The 22,285-nt window shown below is 45.8% G+C and overlaps 1 protein-coding gene across 15 annotated transcripts in view; it reads right to left on the bottom strand.

Moving 5' to 3' along the window:
• LOC147712744 (polymeric immunoglobulin receptor-like) overlaps nt 1–22,285 on the bottom strand; it is a 325,822-nt gene that overhangs the window by 50,866 nt on the left and 252,671 nt on the right. For all 15 annotated transcript variants that reach the window (XM_086923400.1, XM_086923402.1, XM_086923403.1 and 12 more), the window contains 3 exons: nt 14,595–14,912; nt 12,985–13,093; nt 12,052–12,167 (listed from right to left, as the gene is read on the bottom strand). In XM_086923400.1, the coding sequence (XP_086779526.1) occupies nt 12,052–12,167; nt 12,985–13,093; nt 14,595–14,912 (543 nt within the window). The remainder of the gene's footprint in view (nt 1–12,051; nt 12,168–12,984; nt 13,094–14,594; nt 14,913–22,285) is intronic.

Raw genomic sequence — 22,285 nt, 5'->3', positions numbered from 1 at the left:
AGGATTTCATGGCCCATTTAAAGTATGTTTTAAATAAAAATGAGAGAACTCCTTAGTAACAAAAACAAGAATCGGACTCGAATTTAGGCAAGACCTATTGCATTGCAAACGGAAGTGTGGGCGGCCGGTGGACTGGGGGCGAGAAGGCGTGAACAACAGCAGTGTGGGCATGGGGAAGAAGGCATGGGCAGTAAGTGGGCGTGGCTTCTCTCCCTTACTCAACTACCTCAGATCAACCCCAGAGCCATGCCATGGTGGCTGTTGCATCCTTATTTGAAGTGCTGGGCCACCGCATACATGGTGGCGGGTCCCGATTCCCGCAACAATGGCTGTCGGATGAAAGTCTGACCGCCATCGTATTTACCCCCGTTTGTACTTATAGCTGTTGCTTATGAGAAGCAAGGCTGGCAATAACTGTGCCTCTTTTACTGTCAGCATTGCTTCTTGTAAGCAAGGACTATAAGTACAAAGTGTGTGTTCACGCACAATTTGCAGGTTTTCAAAACACATAAATAAAAGGCTTTGTTATTTACAATGTCAATAGCTCAAACTCTCAAACTGTCTAGCTCTACCTAAAAAAGAGAGTGCCTTTGTAACAATGTGTCTTTGTGGGCCTACATCTTTGTCTGCTTTGATATCATTGTATATGTGTGTCTTTGCATTCTGATGTCTATGTTTCTGTGTTGCCTTTGTGTGTTTTTTATGTGTGTATGTCAGATTGTCTGTCTTGAACCTATCTTACGGTTTTAACAACTATCATCAAGTTGGCCTTTTCAGTGGGAGGGGGCGTGAAAAGTGAAAATAGAAGGTTTGTCACACCTGCTGAGAAAGATTTCCTAAGTGGTGGTATATTGGGCACATGGGTGTGACTAGAATTGGTAGGGGTACTGCGCACCAGTTCTACCTGAAAATAAATGGAAACATAGAGGGGTGGATTCTTGACTCGTATATACATAAACTGACAATATGTCTCCAAGAGCCTAGAAACAGCCAGTCAGTGCTCTACATAGAGGATGTTCAATAGCAGATGGTATTCACCCGGTCTGTGCCACATTCTGAGAGTATGCAAGGGACATTCTTATCAGACTGGCTTCTTAACACAGCCGTAGACATCTGAGCTTATTGCTAAAAAATGTAAACATCAGGAAGTTGATCTCCTCAGGGTACACCATAGATGGGGATACAGACCAAGTAGGCCTGACGATCTCTTAACAGCAGTGTAATGGTTCTGCAGGTGATCACGGGCACACGAATACCACTGACTTGAAGGAAGAAGGGGGAGGTTGGGGGAGTTATTGTTAAATTTTACTGTAAGATCTATTGGTAAGAGCCTAGGACGGAACTAGAAAGTCTTGAATTGGAAATCATAACAATAAAACATAATGTGTTATTTGATAGATTTTGTCCGATATGGATGTATTAGAATATCAACAGATGTACAGAAGTTATTTCATGAAACGCTCTAATGTGTGTAACAGTGCAAATGCTAATAAATAATTTTAAAAAAAGGTAAACGTGCATTTTTTTTATAATGCAAGCAATTATGCATGTCTTTATACAAACCTTAATAGTTAGTATAGATGTCTCCAAGCAGCTCCAATGTTAGCGGGTACCTGAAATGGGTTCACCAGAAGCAGTGACTTAGCAATGGTCGAACATTTAGTTTTGTCAAATGAGGAAGCATGGAACAAATCTTTATTTCTTGGTTCCTGGCCTGGTGATGTAATCGCCAGATGCATCTCCCTTCTCTCGTACATAACGCAGAGGAGGTTAGAGCACCTGCTGAGGCTTAACAACTAAGCGTGGTGGAAATTCAACTGTATGCAGGGAGCAATTACTCAGCCAGCTCCAGTGTCTAAAGATAAAAGGCGGAGCCTGCTCTAGAATGTATGCTGCCTAAGGAGAAGCGATATGTCACTAGCCTCTCCTCCCGTTCCAATTTGGCCATAGTTTATTATGATTCTCCAGACTTTCAGGCAGGCTGAATTGGTGGTGTTTGGCTCTGAGGAAAGGACTGGCTGGAAAAAATTTAATAACTAGGAAAACAAGATAGGTCAGTTTGTTGAGCGTCTTCTATAGACATGTGGTCTAACTTGCAGCTCACACTTAAAAAATCCACTGGGTGAAGTAAGTGCTGTAGATCAGAGCAACAGTAACAGCAGTTAGCAGCACCTAGAGGCTATTCAGTGCGTGCTCTGTACCTCTTTGATTTTGTGGTGCAATTGCATTGGTGACAGGGATCAATTTGACCTCTATAAATATCAATGTCAACCCTTCAACCTAAATAAATAACTGTCACAAGTGGCAGCAATAATTCCGACTCATCACGCTTTTGGGGCTGACTGGTAAAAAGACATACACTAACTAATGGAAAGGGGCGACCCCTCGGTCCCCCCGAACATATGGTTGGGTGCCCGATCCCCCCGGGAAACCATTTTGGGTGGGAGGCATGGCTCGGCTGGTATGCCCGAAGTGGCGTAGCCGGGGCACGCCCTTTCCCGCCCAGGAGGGGTTGTCCTAGACACCCGTGCGGAAGACCACGCCCAGTAGGCGTACCGGAGGAGGGTCCCCACCCTCCCGCAGATGGATAAATAGAGCGGGAATCCGAATAAGCGTCCTCTTGTTCCTGTGCTCTGAAGGCTGCACCAACTCGTTGCTCGTGAGCCCTCGACGGAACAAGCGGCAATTTTGAGAACTTGTAATCTTGTTGTTTCTCTTTCAGTTATTTGGAGTACGAAGGATCCAGGACCTTGTTGATCAACTAAGCGCAGAGTACACGAAGCCATGGCCGGCAAGATTGCAGGAAAGAGCTCCGAGTTGGAGAAGGTATTGCGCACCTTGTCGAACCGAATAGCGATCATGGACCGAAAGCTCGGTAAAGTTGACTCGATCGGTCGGGGTTTGGCCGATGTTAAAAAACAGTTAGCGGCCCAGAACAGCTCAGGCCGTCCTAAGAAGGTAATAGGCCCGGCCTTGCCGGGAGTCGTCCCTGAGGGTAGGGGGAAGCGTGTTAAGAGGAGGGCAGTTTCTGGGGAAGATCCGGTTCCCGAGGTACCCCCAGTCGCCCCCATCACACCGGCGGACAGCCCGGTACCAAACCCTGATAGAGGTTTACCAATCCTGGTTGTAATTACCCCTGTTAATGACGAGGAGATGCCCCCGGAACTGGCCATCCAGTTAGCGGCAGTGTTGCCCTGGCTCAAGAAGAAAGCGGGGGGCAGTGGCCGCGGGGGACCCGGCCAAGGAGGCTAGACTAATAATCGAGCAGTTACGGCAGTCGAGAGAGGCCGCGAGGGCGAATGTTCCTCTTGTTCCCCCACAGGTGGCGCCGGGAGGACCTGCGGTTAGCCGGCAAAAGGCGGCAGACACGACGGTCGAACCTGGTAAATACACATTGCCAATGGCAGGGGAAGGGTCATTACCTTCAAGGTGCAAAAGGGTGGCCCAGCACATCCCTGCGGCCACAAAGGAACTGATATGGGGGGAGAAATATGTGAATATGTTTTCATTGTTGACTGACCATCGCGAGATGGAATATGCAAAATCCCAGAAGGATTCATGGCACCCCAGTGTATGGCGGGCCAAGATGGCGGAATTTAGGGTCGATGAGACTGTAGCAAATTGGGTAAAGGCCTTTTCGATATTTACGGCAGTCATGGGGGAACGAAAGCCGGAAGTCATGACCGAGTTGACCTGTTATCAGAATAGGATTATGGATTTTTATACCATGTATGAGGGGGACGAGTGGAAAGGATACAATATGAAATTCAGAAAAATGAAAGATTTTGATACAACTTTGACCTGGGATTGCCTCGACTCGGTGTCATGGCACAAGCAGCTCTTGCCTGGGGCAGCAGGTACGTCCTCGCCGGGCGGGAGCGGGTCGGGGTCAGTTAGCCAAAAGCCCGCGGTGCCCTTTCGAGCTGGCGCCGGTGGGGAATATCAGCCCAAGACCGGCGGGAATGGCGGCAAGCGGGGGGTTTGTTGGGGCTTCAATAGAGGCAATTGTAGCAGGCCCCAGGGAACATGTAGGTTCAGGCATGCGTGTGCGGGCTGTGGGAACTCCTCACACCCGGAGAGTAGCTGTAGATCTAAAAACAGCGGAACAGGAGGAAAAGGGGGGTCTAAGCAAGAGTGAGGTGATGCTTTGTAACCGATTGCCTACACCGGTCGATATCATGGCTCTGACTCCTTGGTTGAACAAATACCCTGATCATGTATCCGCCGGGGTGTTGAGGAATGGATTCCTATATGGCTTCAACATCCCGGCGGGGGATTTTTGGGGGGGGCTCTTTTTGTAAAAATCAGTTATCTGTCCAACATAACCTAAGCGTAGCTGCAAGAAAAATTTCCAAAGAAGTCAGCTTGGGCGGGTGGCGAGGCCTTTTCATCACCCGCCGGTGGCGGATTTCATGTGTTCCCCGCTAGGGGTGGTCCCAAAGAAAGACCAAGGGGAGTTTAGACTCATTCACAACTTGTCTGCCCCAAAGGGTTCTTCGGTGAACGAAGCCATTGACCCAGATATTTGTTCGGTGCGGTACGCATCGTTCGACGATGCCGTTGCCATGTTAAATCACCTGGGCCCCGGAGCGCTGATGGCGAAATCGGACATCAAATCGGCATTCCGGTTGCTCCCGGTACACCCGCGAGATCAGCGCTTGCTAGGTTTTTCGTTTCAGGGGAGTTATTACATGGATAAATGCATGCCTATGGGTTGCTCCATTACTTGTGCCTATTTTGAAACGTTCAGCTGTTTTATAGAGTGGGCATTCACCGAGGCCAAAGGGCATAGGCATGTTATGCACTATCTGTTCTTGGGAGCAGCCGGCGATGCGAAATGTGCGCAGGCGCTGCAGGACTTCTGCATCCTCATGCGGGAGTTCGGAGTCCCATTGGCACCAGGTAAGACGGTTGGACCATCTACTTCACTGGAGTTTCTGGGAATTGAGCTCGATTCTGTGGAAGGATGTTTCCGTTTACCGATGGAAAAGGTGGCCAAGTTTAGGGCTTCCTTGACACAATGCTTGGGCAAGGAGAAAGTGACCCTGCACCAGTTACAGCAAACAGTGGGTCAGCTTAACTTTGCCTTAAGGGTGATACCAATGGCCCACCCCTTCTCACGCTCCATTGCACAAGCTATGGTTGGTCTCAAGGAGGGACACCACCATACGAGACTGTCGGCATAGGTTCACCAGGATATGCGCATTTGGTTGGCATTTCTGGCGGACTTCAACGGTCGAGTTGTGTGGAACAAGCCACCAGCGTCTTCAGATGAACTAGGTTTGTGGACTGACTCAGCTGGGAGCGTGGGATTTGGCGCCATCTTTGGTAACCGATGGTCGGCGCAAGTTTGGCCGACGTGGTGGCACTCCAGCGGTCTGACAGGTAACATTGGGTTCTTGGAGCTATTCCCCATTTGGGTTGCTCTGATGGCATGGCCAGACGACTTCCGGGACCGCTCGGTGGTGTTTTGGTCTGATAATATGACTGTGGTTGAGTGCATTAACCAGCAGGCAGCCCGCTGCAAGTGGATCTTGAGATTGTTGAAATAAATTGTATTACGTTGCATGAGATTAAATGTACAGTTCAGGGCGAACCATGTGCCAGGCGTCCTGAATTATGCAGCTGATGCACTCTCTTGTTCACACATGCCGGCTTTCAGGGTCTATCTACCCACAGCGGACCTAGTAGCGGCACCGTTCCCCGAAGCACTATGGCTAATGGGTGCCCCGGATTACAAGACCTCGTGGCAGCCAGCTTAGCTCCCAGGACGAGGAAGGCATACGAAGGAGCGTTTCGTTCCTACTGCACCTTTTTGGGTCCAACAGGGAGACAGAGCTGGGGTCAGGAGGAATCCTTCCTGGGGTTCCTGGTGGCGCTGCACAGAGAAGGCCGATCAGCGGCAACGGCCAATAGACATAGGGCGGCCATTTCATTCATGGCACAAGTGCATGGCATAAGAGACCCGATGGGTTCCTTTTTGGTTAGGAAGGCACTCCGCGGCTGGCAACGCCTCGAGGGTCTCAAGCAGGATACGAGGCGCCAGATTGGTTTAGACACATTGTCTCTACTTTTAGCAAAGCTGGATGAGACGTGCTCCTCCCTTTTCGAAGCAGTTCTGTTCTGGGCAGCTTTCGCCTTGGCATTCCATGGGGCTATGCGGGTGAGCGAACTCATCGCAAGGAACAAGAAGGATGTGGAGGGAGGCTTGGGCAGGGATCATGTCCAAATGAGGGGTGATTCGATGGTAATCTCGATAGCCAGGTCCAAGACTGACCAGGGAGCTATGGGAGATAGTGTTATCGTGCAGCGCGCACGGGGGTCCCCCACTTGTCCGATAAAGTGTTTAAAGGAATACTTGGCACTAAGAATGGCTACATGGGGGGGGAGTTTGCTGAGGCACAAGGATGGCACCCCACTGACGAGATTTCAGTTTCAGAGGGTGCTAGCGCTGACAATCGCTGCCGCGGGCATGGACCCGTGCGATTTTGGGACCCACTCATTTAGGATAGGGGCTGCTACTGAGGCTACAGCCCGGGGTCAGAGAGCGGAGGAAGTAAAACAGCTAGGCTGTTGGTCCTCGAATTGCTTCAAAAGGTATGTGCGATTGCACATGTTGTAAAGATCAATTGACAGACACTCACGCTTCTTGTCTTTTATTTGAATTACAGTTTCGCGAGCCTGTCACGCGGGGCAGAATTGGAAGTCGACCCAGCATTAGAAGACCAGCGGTCAAGAATCACCGACTGGAGAGAGAGTGGTGTGGGTCGTGGGCCACTCATATGTGAGGCGTGCCGGGGACGTATTCAAGGCAGGTGACGCGACTCACGCATCTGGGGAATACGGGTACAGAGTGACCTTTCATGGGAAGGGCGGGCTCTGTTTTGACCAATTCCAATCGTTTTTCGAGGGTCTTTTAGGGCGGCAAAGGTCACCGCCATCTGTAGTCATAGTACACCTTGGGGGCAATGACTTGGTGAAACTGGGAAGATGAGTGTTATTAGAACACATCCTGTCGGCTGTTAGCTGGTTCGCTAAAAAAAGTCCTGGGGTGCACGATTGCCTGGTCCCACATGATCCCCAGGAAGATTTGGCGGGGGGCCTGTCAGTGTCAGCGTTGAACCACTCAGTGAAAAGGGTTAACAATAAAATTGGTAAGTTGTTTCGCTCTGCGCAGTTGCATAGCATTCCTCACGGGTGTATTCGGGGTGATCACATGTATCTGAATGATGGGGTTCACCTGTCCAGGGAGGGGAATGATTTACTCATAGGAGACTTCATGGCATGGCTAAGGGGGTTGAGGAGGGATGACCTTTAGGAGGAGTCGGGGGGGGGGGCGGATAGTCGGTCAACTATCCGGCCTGTGGCGGTAAGGTCATGATCGGTGAGCAGTAATTTCAAGGTCCCTAGAGGGGGGCGCCACCCAGAATGGATGGGAGCGCCCGGGGGGAGGCGGCCATTGGCCCCTTCCACGGGGAGGCAGCACCCACTAAGGATGGGTCGCCTAGGGGGAGACGGCCATAGGCCCCTCCCAGGGGGGAGGCGGCTAGATGCCCCTCCTACGAATTTCCCGGGGGCCGGATATCCGCGACGGCGGATAGAGAGTGTGGGGATGGGGGGGAGTCCACGCTGTCCTTCCTACAGATACCTCACACGGGAACTCGGACGACCTTTAAGATGGCGTCGAGTGAAAAGGGGGCCCCCACGACAAGGGAAGTTACAGTTGGCAATGAGGGTAAAGTCCTCTGCGCATGCGCCACTCACACCGTGAGGGCGGGATTTTGGTAGTAGGGATCTGACACCGGTTAAGACCTTGCCGTTGGCCCTTAATGCTAGGTTGTACAATTTTAATTTAGAATGTATGCATTTTCAGGATGCTAGACTCGGCTAGGAAACCTTTGTATTAGAGATCTGTTAAGGTTAGCCAAAGAACATGTCTTCATCGAAATGTAATAAATGTAAAATTGTACATAATTCATGAAACTTTTATTTAATGTTTTAAATTTTGTTTCATATTTTAATAAATACGGCCGGGGGGGTAACTCCCCCCCGCCTTCCAAAAAGTTCAAACCTGTGTCTGTCATCTCCCATTGGGAATTGGTGTTGGGAGGGGGTGGCGGGCATCCCGGCCATATAAGTGGATAAACAATAGTCGGATTTGACATATTTCTAATACAACATGCACACAAGCGCTGGAGGAGGAAGGAGTATATTTACAAAAACTGGTGAGGTGTGAACTTATTAAAGGCACAAGCGATTTATAAACGGCATATTGAAAGAATTAATGCTAAATTAACCTCAAAAGTTTAACAATCGCAAATACTGGGTGTGTTTTACAGGGGGTGGAAACCTACGGGCATATTTACGAGTTCTGGCGCATCTCTGCATATCAGCAGAGATGCACCAGAACAAATGCGTCACGCCAAACTACCCTTGCGTCACGGCAGATGCGCCGCATTTACAATGTGGCACGTCGTGACGCAAGGGTAGGCAGATGCGTGACGCATCTCGTGACGTAAGGGTGGCGCATCCCTGGAGTCGCGTTGCAAGCGCGACGCAACTCCAGCACTGCTCAGGGCCGCCCAATACTTAACATGCTGCTTCAGTCCTTATGCCTGCTTCAAGCAGGCGTGAGGAATTGACGTAGCATCATCGCGGAAGTGCCTGCGGTAAATCTTGTAGATTTCACGCAGGCACTTTTGCGAGGTGCACAGGCGCCGGAACGTGAGGTGCACAGGCGCCGGAACGCCCACCCTGCATTGTGGCTCTGGGCTTTATAACGTGACGCATCTCCCTAGCTTGTAAATCTGCCCCCTAGTGTGTCAATTCAAACAAATGACCTCAGCATCTTGTGAATTTCCTAACTGTGATCGCGTCTACAAGTGAGCAGTGTAAATACAACCTAGAAGAATTTAGATAAATCTAACTTTGAACTCCTTCTTAGGGGACGTGGTAGTCGCTGCTTTTTGTGGTGAGGAAAACTAATGCTGAGATGGGAAAACGCTGGAATAAATACGAACATTTTAAATGCATTCTTTTTTCTTGAACCGTTTTCACAATTGCATATTTGCGTGCTCTGCTTGTGACCCCTGGGTATTTCGATTTTATCGCTAGAATGTTAATTTTAGTTTCTGCCCTTCAAAAGAACAATATTATTTTTCAGGTACTTGCACCTATCTCGATAAAATAAACTTTATTCTGTCAACGTCTTCCCCCATGAAAAAGTGAAGCATGTTGAAAAAAATCGAATTATTAAGCAAGGTAGCATACAATGATCAAAAATAAAAACACTACAAATGGATGAGCTTCTAAAAATGTGTTGCTACATTGCCGACTCTTGATAAACTACAGTTCAGCCCTTCATTTGAATTTGCCTGGCTCTGCTATGAGGCAGGCGCAGGCGCAGGCGCAGACTAAAGCCCCTTGAGTGATTGGAAGGGAAGGGTAGGGAAGAACAGAGACAGTGGAGTGGAGGAGCTGGGTAAAAATACAGGCCAGTGTAAGCAAAACAAGCATTGCTCTCATAAAACGGATGCCATAGTGATCAACAGAGCTCATACAAAGAGCTCAGACATGTCGTTCTCCCCGGAGACCTGAGCCAGTTCGCGGCCGGGGGAGCTACGAGGATCAGGCACTGACCAGTCCCCCCTGCTCTGAGGCAAGCTGCAGCATACCCAACCTTTTCCGTCGACCTAGGCTCCACTGCTCTGCTGGAACCTGCTGATTGTCAGGGAAAGCAGAACAAGTTAGCTAAATGGCCTAACAAGTAAGCTGCGCACTTTGTGCCTGGGGCTCTGCGTTGGCTCTACAAAACACATAGGGACAATATCATTTACATTTAAATATAATATAAAAAAATATAAATATATAGTTACAGGATCAGGTGTTCTCTGGCTGTACAATAAAACATAGGGATGGGAGGGGGAAGTGCACGGAGCAAGCATCGGCGCCTGATGAGCAAAAATTAAAGACATGCAAATGCCAGGATCAGGTAAATTCCTGCTTTTCAAAAAATGTTCACGCGGGAGGGAAGTGCAGGGAGCAGGTGATCCGGATCAGTGTTAATAAACAACAAGCCCAAACCTCCTTAAAACAAAGCCCAAAACCAGCTAACATCGCACAAAAAAAGACCAAATCATGGTCGAGAGCGAAAATTGCTAAAAGCCTACAAAATATAACCAACGAAGAGGGATGCATTGTGAAAGACGTACCCCCATACAACTGTGGAATTAGGACGAGGTGGGAGGGAGTAAACCTATATTTAAATGTAATCAGCTATGGTGCCGAAACTACACACAGGCAAACAGAAACAGAGCAGGAAACTAAGAAAAAAAGTAGTCCCCCAGAGAACAGACAAAGAACTGTAGTGTGATGAGACAGTACTTAGTCCCTGCTGCATGGGAAGAACAGAAAAAAAAGGAGGGACAAAGAGGCAGAACTGACCACTGGAAAGCAAGGATTTTTGAAAGGCACCGAAACCAACAAATCAAAAGAAGGGGGATGTCTTTAAGCCAACATAAGAAATTACAACAGGTCTCGAATGCTCGACCTAAAAAGGGCAGAGCAGATAATATTCAACTACACTTGACTATTTCCTCCCAGTGCTCCACAGGATCTGAAACCAGTTGTCCCTGGTCATCTGTAACTAAGGACGATGTTAGTTAATTAAAAGTGATCACATTTTTATTTACAACAAGTAGGGAAAATAAAGAACAAAAAATACAGCTTCAGGCTCTGCAAAACAAAAATCACATGGTTATGGGATTAAGGAGAGGCAATTATTTGTTGAGCCGTAAAAAATATATATTTTTTTCACTTTTATCCAACTCATTCTTGACAGGATAATCGGTCTGTGCATGCTACATGTTTCATTATTTTGGTGGGAGGCGTTTGAATTTAAAAGCACCCTAGTACTAGTCTGAGAGCCTAAACAGAACTGTTTACAAAAATGCATACATCACGTGATCTAAAGGACATATTTAGAACTTTTATTCTGCAAGCAGTTCATTCTTATTCCCGGTTTACATGTCAATTTGCTGGAGAACGGCACTTGTAGACAGAAAAAAATAATTGCACATTGTCTACTTAATTTGGCAGATTCCTGCAATTGATCGAGTATTTTGGTAACTTCTAGCCACATCCCTTTCTCTTTCAGTGACAGTAATCCTACTGCCCAGACTCAGTGCATCCCTCTTTTAGTGAAAATTGAACACAGTACTGTAATTGGCCACTAGATGTTACTAATATATTGGGAAGGCAATGTTCACTAGGGTGTGTGAGTTCATGCAGTATAATTGAATTAGTGGTGTGAAATAGGATAGAGGAGATTAGGCCATTAAGTATTTCCAATTTTTAAGGGAAGGATAGGTTGCGTGTGCAATGTAGAGAAACAACATGTAAAAAAGAAAAGAAGTCAAACACTTTGTAATGGGACTCAATAAAAAGGAGAGTATGGCACGCAGGTGAGGTAAGAAGGTGTCTATAGATGCCATAAATCAAGATAATTTCCACCTCATGCAAGAGGTTTGGGATATTATTTTGTATATTTTGTAATTAGGTTTATCTACATTGACCGACTTCTATGCAAGTAAGGAGAAGTAAAAATATCAAAACGACAGTCCTTGGGAATGTGATAAACCACTTTTACAGCCTTGCATGCCCACTCCACCATCCAGTGCTACTGAGGTGAGACACTGCAACATTGAATGAATGAATTAATTTAGATTTCTAGAGCGCACATAGCTGCCCTGAGGCGTCCAAGCGCTAAGAATACCAGCTGAAGCTAAAATAGGGAAAGAGGAGTGTCAGCTCCACTATTTAAATGGTGAACAGGAGCATTTTCAGCTGTTTACGAAAGGACCATTCGACATTAAATCACAGAGATGGGTCTAGAAGACTGTTGATGGGACAGAACAGGCCCCCACAAGCAGACGCCAGGCAGTGCTGTGCCACAAAAGCTGTCCCTGAGCTGTTTGTTATTGTTGGGCCTCAGGTTTTTGGGCGTTATTTTAAAAAGGTGAAGTCACACTTAAGAAACACCCCTGGACTCACCTGAAGGCGTTCTCGACCTCAGCCTGAAAACAAAGTATGCAGCAGCCAGCAGGAGAATCACCGCACCCAAGGACAGGACGATGGGCAGAACGTAGCTAGTGTTGGTCTCAGGAGAGCTGAGGAGGAGATAAAGAAGAGGTATCACTCTCCCCAGAGTGTAATGCTGCAGCTGGAGGAGCGGCAACATTCACATCGGCGTCCCAGTGAGAGAATCTGCAGCTGCCCTCTCACATACATGATCTGTGTCTTATCATTCGACAGGCAAACCGGTCTACCTTCAATTAACCAATTGCGGGCAAACTCAGGGGCATATTATCAAGGAACAGCGCTAAAATTACCGCTGCTTTAGCGGCAGAAAACTGCAGCTAAAGCAGCGATAATGGGCTTGATAAAACGCCCTTGAGAATTCCAATAGAAACCCATGTTCACCCAGAACATGGGCTTCTATTGAAATTCTCAAGAGCGTATTATCAAGCCCATTATCGCTGCTTTAGCGGCAGTTTTCTGCTGCTAAACCGGCGATAATTTTAACGCCTTCCTTGATAATATGCCCCGAATTGACTCCCGCTTAAATCTCCAAGACTTACTCATGCTCCCAAATTGGATGGGAAACGCCCTATATTTTTGGTAACACAAAAAAAACATCAGTTTACATTTCTCCCGCATAGAATGTCCTTTAGTTCGATGCACGTTAATGGAGAAATCCAGCTCTGACTTCTCCACTCCTAAGATCTCACTCCTGGTTGTGATTATAGCTAGGCCTGAAGCATCCTTACACTTACTGCCAGAACCACTTCGGGCCAAGGATGCAGCTATTAACTGTAGGGCCATCAAATGGCTCTACCGCTCATCGGGTTTAACCAGGTCTAGAGTAGATCTTTCATTCGTTTTCTACAGTGTATCAATGAGGATAAACAGGTTGTTTTTGCTTACCTTTCTTCATCAGCTTTATCAACATTAGGTCTTTTCCCACTTTTACTTCTGGGTCCAATTTCTGGTACTTCGATGTCAAATGAGGGAGGAGGAGCGGCATTAGGGATTGCTAGAGAGGGAAGTTAAGTGTCTTAGTATTGTTTTTTTAGAACGACACCTACAGACTTTTATAAGTAGTGTCCACTATACGAGATTGATAAATATTGTAATACAGAATTAAAATCCCATGCTACCAGTTCCCTAGGCTGGCGGACTCAGTAGGGAGGTCAGCGTCAGCTACTCCACTCTATTTTTGTGGTAGAGTGCAGCAGTGAGAAGTCAAGTTAAGGAGCTGAATACACTTTCTCAAACTTACCTGTTAATTTACAGAGTCAACCCTCTATGGGCCTCATTTATGAGGCCCCTTACGCCATCGGAACGTCACTTTTTGTGACGTTCCGTGGCGCAGAAGCCTGCATGATATTTATCAGGCAGCACTAAGCCACTTTTTTTGGCCTTTTTGTTCTGCATTAAAGGGGTGTGCAATGGGTGTTGCTGGGGCGTTCCCAGCAACATCCATGGCCTTTTGACACTGCCCCAGATTTACGAGAAATCGTGAATCTAAGGCAGTGCCAAAAGCTTACGCCACCCCAGGGGAGGCGCAACGGGGAGAAATATCTTTATTTCTCCTGTTTGTTTTTTCCTTTTTCTATGTGTGCTGCATTTTGCAGCACACGATGAAAAAGGAAAAGCCTCTTGTGATTATTTTTGTACAGAGAGGTTTCCCTTTCTGTACAAAAATAATCATCCTCGCAAGGCCGGCACCCTTGCACCATTGTGCAAAGGTGCCTGCACTGGCGCAGGCCGCTCATTGTGCGTCGGCACAGGGGAAAAGGACAGGAATGCACCGTATCTTATAGATACGGCGCATTCCTGCCCCTTTCTTTTGCCGTAGGGAAGCGCAGCAGGAAGGCCTACTGCGCTTCCCTACGGCAAAACCTCATAAATGAGGCCCTATGGGCCTCAAAAGTGACGCATCGCTGCGTGAAAACAGCGATGCGTCACTTTTCATTGCGCCCTCCTTGCAACACCAATGATGCGTCATATTTACAGTATGGCACATCATGTTGCAAGGAGTTACAGATACGTCAGTATTTCTGACGTATCTGTAGGCGCAAAAGTGACGCATTGCTAGAGAGTGTCACAAAAGTGACGCAACTCCAGCGATGTGTCCTTTCACATGGGGCAAGCCCGATGTGAAAGGGCCTGCATCAGTCTTATGCCTGCTGTGAGGCAGGCGTAAGATTTTGACGCATTTTAGTCCTAGAAGTGGCGCAGTGAAATCTCATAGATCACTTCCATGACCCTTTCTTGCGTCAATACGCCCCCCTTGCATACATTATACCTGGTGTAGGTATAATGTGGCGCAGGGGTTTACAAAGTGACGCATCTACCTAGATGCGTCACTTTGTAAATAAATAAATGAGGCCCTATGTTTTTAGAGTTCCTGAAAGGTGTTTTGATCAAACATTCAACCAGCACAGTCGTAAGCATCAAAGTAAACTGAAATGTTCACTAAACACCACAGTTCTGTCTTCTAAAGATTTGCAGTGATATTAGCAAACAGTTACCTTTCTCGCTAACTTTCAAGTGCACTCCCAATGTTTCACCATAGCGGCCATCTTTCCGAACGCCACACCAGTACCAGCCTTCATCGTGCTGCGAAGCGCTGTTGATTGACAGCAGAAACTCCCTGGTGTCTTTGTCGCAGCTGATGGACAGCCCGCTCTGGTGCTCCTCACTGCAGGTCATAGGGTCACAGCCGCCACTGTTCCACTTGCACCAGTATATCTGGTAGCTGTTATATTTGCAGGGATACAGGCAGGGTATTATGACAGGATCTCCAGGGGCAACCGTCACTATTTCGGTGGATGACAGGCCAGGCTGCTCTGTGTTGTAAAGGAGGAACAAAGACGCATTCAGAATTGAACTCCATAATAATTGCATTTAGGTCTTCTGTTGTTAGTGCTCATGAAATGATCCGCCTAGCTTATACTTTTATACCACAAATTATCACCACAGTACCTACTACGACCAGTAAAACAGACGTTGAACATGTCGCCAGTTTCTCTAGTCTGCTTTTCTGCTAGTGGTAAAATAACAAGGCCTAAAACACCCCTCTAGCTGCCGGTTGCCCCCTCCAATTCCCCCCCCCCCTCCGAGCAGTCTACCCTCGCTCTCAACATCCCCGCACACAGCAAGACCCCAACCAAGGATGTTGTTGGCCTACCTGAACCAAGAGGTCAAGGTTTCACCCACACCCCTGAATACCAGTGGTGGTTACTAATGACAGTAGCTACTATAGTAGTCATGTACAACAGGAGTGATGTCATGAAAGACCTGATTCAAGAAGTGAACAGTTTTTGAAAGTCAAAATTAAGAGGACTCATCTGTTACATTTGTATCCATTGTTTATAACCTGTGGAATCAAAATACACAATTGTACATAATCAGGAGATTGAAAGTTGTTGAAGGATTTTATGGCCACGCGGATGCACGCCTCTGCATGCTGAGTGCCTCTGCAAGTTCATGGCTTCACAAAACCATTTTCTATTACATTAATATTGAATTACGCGCTATTGTGTAATTATTTTCCGTACTAGGCAAGATATCACAAATACGTGGTATTGTGCTTTCCCAGACATCGCTCGTGCAGAGCTTTCCTCCCCTCTTCTTTCTACTTATACCCAGGAATCCACAGTGTCATTGATTCCTATCCCAAACCTTTAATGCTGTGTAACTTTTCTCAGGAAATCATTGTTGTGGTTCTTCTGCCACCCCCTGTCGTGTAGGAGTCCAAACTTTAGGACCCCTAAATGCCTTCTGTGAACACCAAAAGTCTTAAAGTTAGGATTTTTCTCAGTTTAGGAGTAGTAAAGTTTGTACTCCTAACTTTAGGACTCCTAAATGCCTTCTGTGAATACCAAAAGTCCTAAAGTTAGGATTTTTCTCAGTTTAGGAGTACTAAAATTAGGAGTCCTAACTTTACTACTCCTAAACTGAGAAAACTCCTCCACGCTGACACTTCTATGCCTGATTACAGGATAGAATAGGTCACCCTGCTCCACCGGAACAGATCCTAAAGAGCAAGGAGAACTTTATGGGGAGTGAGCAGGAGGCACACACTCTGGGGACAGAATGGGCTTGGAATTACTGTTCAATTAGTCACAGTAGAGCACCAGACATATGTATACATTCTTTCGTGCCTGGCCACAGAGCTGAGGGGGCTGAGGATGAGGGGCACAAGGTTGGTAGGAATTTGACTCTTCATTGTGCATGAGAAAATGCTAATAACTCAGAGGCTCTTTCTTTTGATGTACAGCAGAGTAACCTAATCACCCTCAGTGTTTTTTAAAGCTTTCAAAGAGCTTTTCAGGCAGAAAGCAGCAATTTAGCAGGTGAGACTTTACTATGGGTGGTTGTAACTCACGCAATTCTGTGTAGTGTAATCACTCAGATTTACCAACAAATTCTGCACGAATTTGCTTGAATTATGCAAAAAGAGTAATTCTGTGTTTAGTGCTATTTGTGAGTGTAAAAATATACCCTTGTGTCCAAAATGGATGCAGTGATGCATTATGCCTAGAGCTCCCGGTTTTATGGTATTTACTTTTGGGCCATTTCCGTCTGTATTTATCCATATTTATTTTTTGGCCATTTTATCTGTATTTATCCATATTTATTTTGTGTTTTTCGTATACGAAGTTGTAAAACTGTACATTTCCTTATCTATTTAACTGATAGATGCACACTCATATTATGATGTCTGTCATTTTTTTTTTTAGCTATTTAAGCTGACAAATAATACATAACAGTACATCCACTGGTAAATACTAGCATTATACCATAAATGTATGTTGACATATTTTTTATTGAAAGACATTTCATCCTGTTTTTTAATTTCCCTTGCTGTCTATCTGCTCAGCTGCTGGTCTATAATTTATGAAAGACTGCATGGAGAATTACTTAAAAGAAGCACAATTTTCTGTATTTATCCACTTTTAAAAATATATGCAGACAGAAAACACATTGTTTTCTGTCTGTATTCATCTGTAAAAATCCATAAAAATGGAAAACAGGGAGCCTTAATTATGCCCCAACTAATAGCACTAAATGCAAAAGAACATGAATAGCAAGCTCAAACAGCCAATCAGACTCGCTAGATGTGCTCTTTGCGTAGGATTTTACCCCAACTTAGTACCAGAATTTAGGGCTATTTTTTTGTGCATTTTGCTCTCAGAAACACTGCTAAATGCAGCTGAACTCGGATAGTGAGCACAAGCAGCCCCTCATGCTTGCTAAATGTGCTCTCACTGGAAGATTTTTTCCCTAATTTACTCTACTTATGCGAGGAGGAGTAATCGCGGAATTAACTGCAAATTGACATCAAAGACTAATGTGGAATTATTAAAATTATTCTGATTACTCCAGCATAATCAATTTTCTGCTCAAGCCTAGAGTTATTCTGTAGAAAAGTGGACCTAATTTGTTTCCTATCCTTTGAAAAGTCCTTACTAACAAAGTGTCTCTCAGAGTCTGAGACATTAGGCACATTTGAGATTTCTCCACTGATATGTGATTATCCTGATATGCAGTTCACTGTTTAGGAGGCAGATTTACAAAAAACGATAGATTGAAATAATAGAAGCAAGGCAAAGGAAACAAAATTCTAATCCACAACATGTTTCCATATTTGGGCATGGACAGCACATAGTGTCTTCCAAGCAGAATGGTCACTTAGGTCTGGGTTTTGTGTGAGACATACCTTTTCCTAATTTAAGTACTGACTGATGTCATGTGCAACCTTTTCACTACAATCTACCAAAAAATAGGTTCTAATAAAGTTACAATTCAGAGGCCATAAAAAATGTTCTCCACAGTGCGGTGAGCAAGCTCTTAAAATAAGTTACTTTCATTCACAAGTCCATTAAACGCATATCTATTGCTCAGGGACAATGAGAAGATAATACGTGGGTGGGGAGGCTTCATGTACTGGAAAAGCCATAGGACACACCTGGTTAGTCAAAGCAGTCACAGACCCTGGATGACCTGCGTAGCAAGGCTCTGAGTAACAAACAATAAGGCAACAGTGGGCACAACAATTTTATGTCGTAGGCACATCCTGTCTTTCAATGCCCTGCCATTCAAAATTGCAATGCAGTTCATTTGTTTTTAGTAATCACTACAGCTGCAAGAATGACCCTGCTTACCCTAACAAACAGTGCCCTTTCCTCCTAGGTGTCGTGGTGCAATGCGTGTGTGTATCTCTCAATTGTACTCCTGTAGGAAATTGCAATCTTTGTACCTTGTACCTTCAGAGTTTTGCCCCATCTGTTATTGCTGACTTGATAACTATGTGCCCTTCACCACTGCTAACCCTTTTAACATGGTTGAATTGCATTTTCCTAATTAGCACATTTAACATTACCTATAAGTCCCTATTATATGGTACAAGGTGTACCCAGGGCTTGCAAATTAAGTGCTACTCATGGATGTGGATGGAAGTGTCAAAAAAAACCTTTCGACTTTTTAAAATATTATTGAGTCACATATACATAGGCATTATAGCCCATAAGGCTGCATGCATGGTATTTAGGAGTGGGACATGTAGAAAGTTCATGTGAAATAATGTCCTTACAGTGACAAGCTCCTAAAAAGATATTTTCATTGTAACAATACTGGCTGTTCCATTGAGAAACAGAATGATACCCTAATAAATAATTAATGAGAGACACCTAGAAAACATAATTCAAGAACTCTTTGGAATATTGATTAAATCCCAATTCACTGGTGAAGTTTAATGTTTAATAAATATTAAGGAAAGGTTACCTTTAGAAAATTACATATTCCCTGTATAAACTCTCTGGAGGCTAAATTGCATTTGCCTCTAGCTCCAATCCTTTTTGGGCTTGACCTCTGAATGAGGTGTGAAAACTGCTTTCAGTGCAGAGACAAAGGCCTGAGTGTAGAGAGGTAATTGTGTTCCTCTGGAATGATAACCTTTTGGTCAGTGCTCAGAAACTTAATTTACTTCAAAGGGTCCTATCTTGTTACAGGCAGATGCCAGATGACACCCAGACAATCCCCGTCCTTTGTTCCCCCAATGAGGCAGACAAAAATCCATGTGGAGGGAATGCCCCCAGAACTGGACTGAAGTAACCGCTGAGGTGGCATTGCTCATTTCCCTGGCCAAACCTCTGAGGTGGGCATTACTGGAGAAAGGTTGCACCATCTTGGATTTAGGCACAGAGGGGCACTGTGGAAGTGTTTGCAGTAGGGCACACAAGGGTTGTTGAGAAAATAGGTAGGGTAACCCCAGGAGAATGTACTTCATTAGAGCCAAGAGTGACCCTTCACTGACAAGCTGGTACCAGGAATAGATGTGCCATCCCAAGTGCCCTTTTCGGAATAATACTGGACTTAAGGAAGTTCAGAACAGCACTGATCATGCTGGTGGAGACCTGCGGGAAACCCTGAAGGACTGGACCTGCTCCCACTTCCACCTAGGATAAATAAGTGGACTCTAAGTGTCATAAGGATGACCTCCTTTTCAAGCTACAGGCAAGCCAAAAATTGAGGAGGTTTTTCCTGAAGATTCCCAGCTGATCAGTGCCATCTGTGCCTGACCTGGGCCCTGTACGTGGCCTCTTCTAGAGTGAGTCCTGATCCTCAAGTGCTATACAGTTGGCTGTCTCTGACTGTCTGACTACTACCACCCCATAAAATCTTGGAACTGAAAACATTTTTGCCTCCAAAAGTCTCAAGAGTAATGGGGCAAACCTGCCAAGCTGATCTGACCCAGGTGTGTTGCAGCTTTACTGAGGATTCAGGTAACCCTTGCTCTGACCTTTTTTGCAAATTCAGTGAGACCTCACAGAGACATTGTCCGGCCTCATAGAGTCCTTTTTGACTACCCCCTACCACCTTGCCCAGCTGGAGAAACATAAGCTTCAAAAAAGGGAATGAATTCAAAGAAGCAATCTTGTCTGGGTGAAGCTACCAAAAGTTTCTGACTGAAGTGGGACCTTTCCTGAGCACAAAATTTGCACTTCACCTGCTTGAGGATTTACCATAAAAAAACAACAGCTTCATGGGACTGTGTCCATTGGTTATATGACCTCTTGAAACCCTCTCTGGTGACTGCCTGCTGCCATGCCTCACTGAAGATGCTGTACTGCCATGATTGAGACTAAGCACCAAGATAAATCCTCAAACTAGGTCAAACCTGGTCCATGTATCTAACACACAATCCATCAAGGTTGGCCTCAATTTTGCCGCTAGATTCCAGTCTACTGAAACCAGTTTCCAGTTTTGGGTGCTATTTTTATTTAAACATTTTAAAAAATCATACTTCGGTTCCCCTTATGTCAGTTTTGTTATTTTTTATATAATTTCACTTATTAAAATGTAATCTATTTTTCTAATTTGTTTTGGGATTTTTGTGTGTTGAATTTCATCTTTATTACTGTACAAATACTTTACACATTTCCTTTAACATAAACCTGCCTGCTGTGTGACATAGGTACTGGAAGGTTGAGCTCAGGATTATTTAGTGACTTTATTGACAAGGATTATGCTTATTTCCTAACATGATTAGTTACCCCCATTAACCAATAACCAATTTCTTAAAGCACCTATCTTAAGGCGTGCCGTAAGGCGTAGTGAGCAAGATAAACAATTGATGGACAGAATGCTGGATAATGCAAGCATTCACCCCTATTCACAAGGATCTGGGTTTAATCCATCATTTTCTGCTCAGCACACCACCCCAGTTTGGACCCAGCCATAAGCAAATCAGTCTTGACCCTGTTCCTTATAGAAACAGTCCAGTTCGAACTGTCAAGCCAGGTCCTCCTTGGACCGGAAACAAGCATCCTGGGACCGGTTTCAGGGCATCACCCATCATCAGCCAGGCAGGCTTGAATCCAGTGGTGAAGTGAGCAGGGGAACCACGTCTGGGAATAGCCTTCCCACTTAGGGCAACATATGCAAAATAAACAATTGATGGACAGAATGCTTGACAATGCAAACATTCACCCCCAGTAACAAGGATCTGGGTTTAATCCATCCTTATTTTGTTCACCACCCCAAATTGGACCCAGCCGTATGCAAATCAGTCTTGACATTGTTCCTTATGTGAACAGTCCAGCCCAAACTGCCAAGCCAGGAACTCCCTAGACTGGAAATAAGCATCCTGGGACCGGTTTTAGGGGATTAACCTTCATCAGCCAGGCTAGCTTGAATCCAGTGGTGTAGGGAGCATGGGACCCATGTCTGGGAATACCCTTCCCACTTAGGGTGACATATGCAAAAGAAACAATTGATGGACGGAATGCTGGACAATGCAAACATTAACCCCAGTCACAAGGATCTGGGTTTAATCCATGATTCTTTTGCTCACTACACCAACCCAGTTTAGACCCAGCCACATGCAAATGAGCCTCGACCCTGTTCCTTATGGGAACAGTCCAGCCCAAACTGTAAAGCCAGGTCCTCCCTGGACTGGAAATACGCTTCCTGGGACAAGTTTTAGGGGGCCAATCTTCATCAGCCAAGCTAGCTTGAATCCAGTGGTGTAGTAAGCACGGACCCACGTCTGGGCATACCCTTCCCACTTAGGGAGACATATGCAAAAGAAACAATTGATGGACTGAATGCCGGACAATGAAAACATTCACCCCAATCACAAGGATCTGGGTTTAACCCATTATTCTTCTGCTCACCAACCCAGTTTGTACCCAGCCAAATGCAAATCAGCCTTGACCCTGTTCCTTATGGGTGCAGTCCACCTCGAACTGCCAAGCCAGATCCTTCCTTTGCTACTAGATTCAAGTTAGCCTCGCTGATAAGGGGTGTTACCCTGAAACCTGTCCCAGGATGCTTGTTTCCTGTCCAGGGATGGCATTGCTTGGCAGTTCTGGCTGGACTGTTCCCAATGAGGCACAGGGTCAAATCTGATTTGCATATAGTTATGTCGGAACCGGGGTGGCGAGGTGAGCTAAAGAATGATGATGGATTTAACCCGGATCTGTGACTGGGTGAGTGTCTGAAAAGTTTCAGCGCTCCGTCCTTCATCTCCTTGTGTTTGCGTGGTTCGAAATGAGTGCAGAGCTCACAGAAATGCCTTGCTGACAAGCATTTGCATTCATCTTTAGAAACTTTTCCTGTGCTCCCAGGTTGATGTCTCTGAGACTTGAGGACCTAGTCAGCCTTCATTGTTCCTTCTAGGAGGGTGGTTCTTGACAGTTGTGTGGGAGCATTG

This window comes from Lissotriton vulgaris, chromosome 5 (genome assembly GCF_964263255.1).
Source record: "Lissotriton vulgaris chromosome 5, aLisVul1.2, whole genome shotgun sequence".
Lineage (NCBI taxonomy): Eukaryota > Metazoa > Chordata > Amphibia > Caudata > Salamandridae > Lissotriton > Lissotriton vulgaris.
This window is presented reverse-complemented; position numbering and strand designations above follow the sequence as displayed.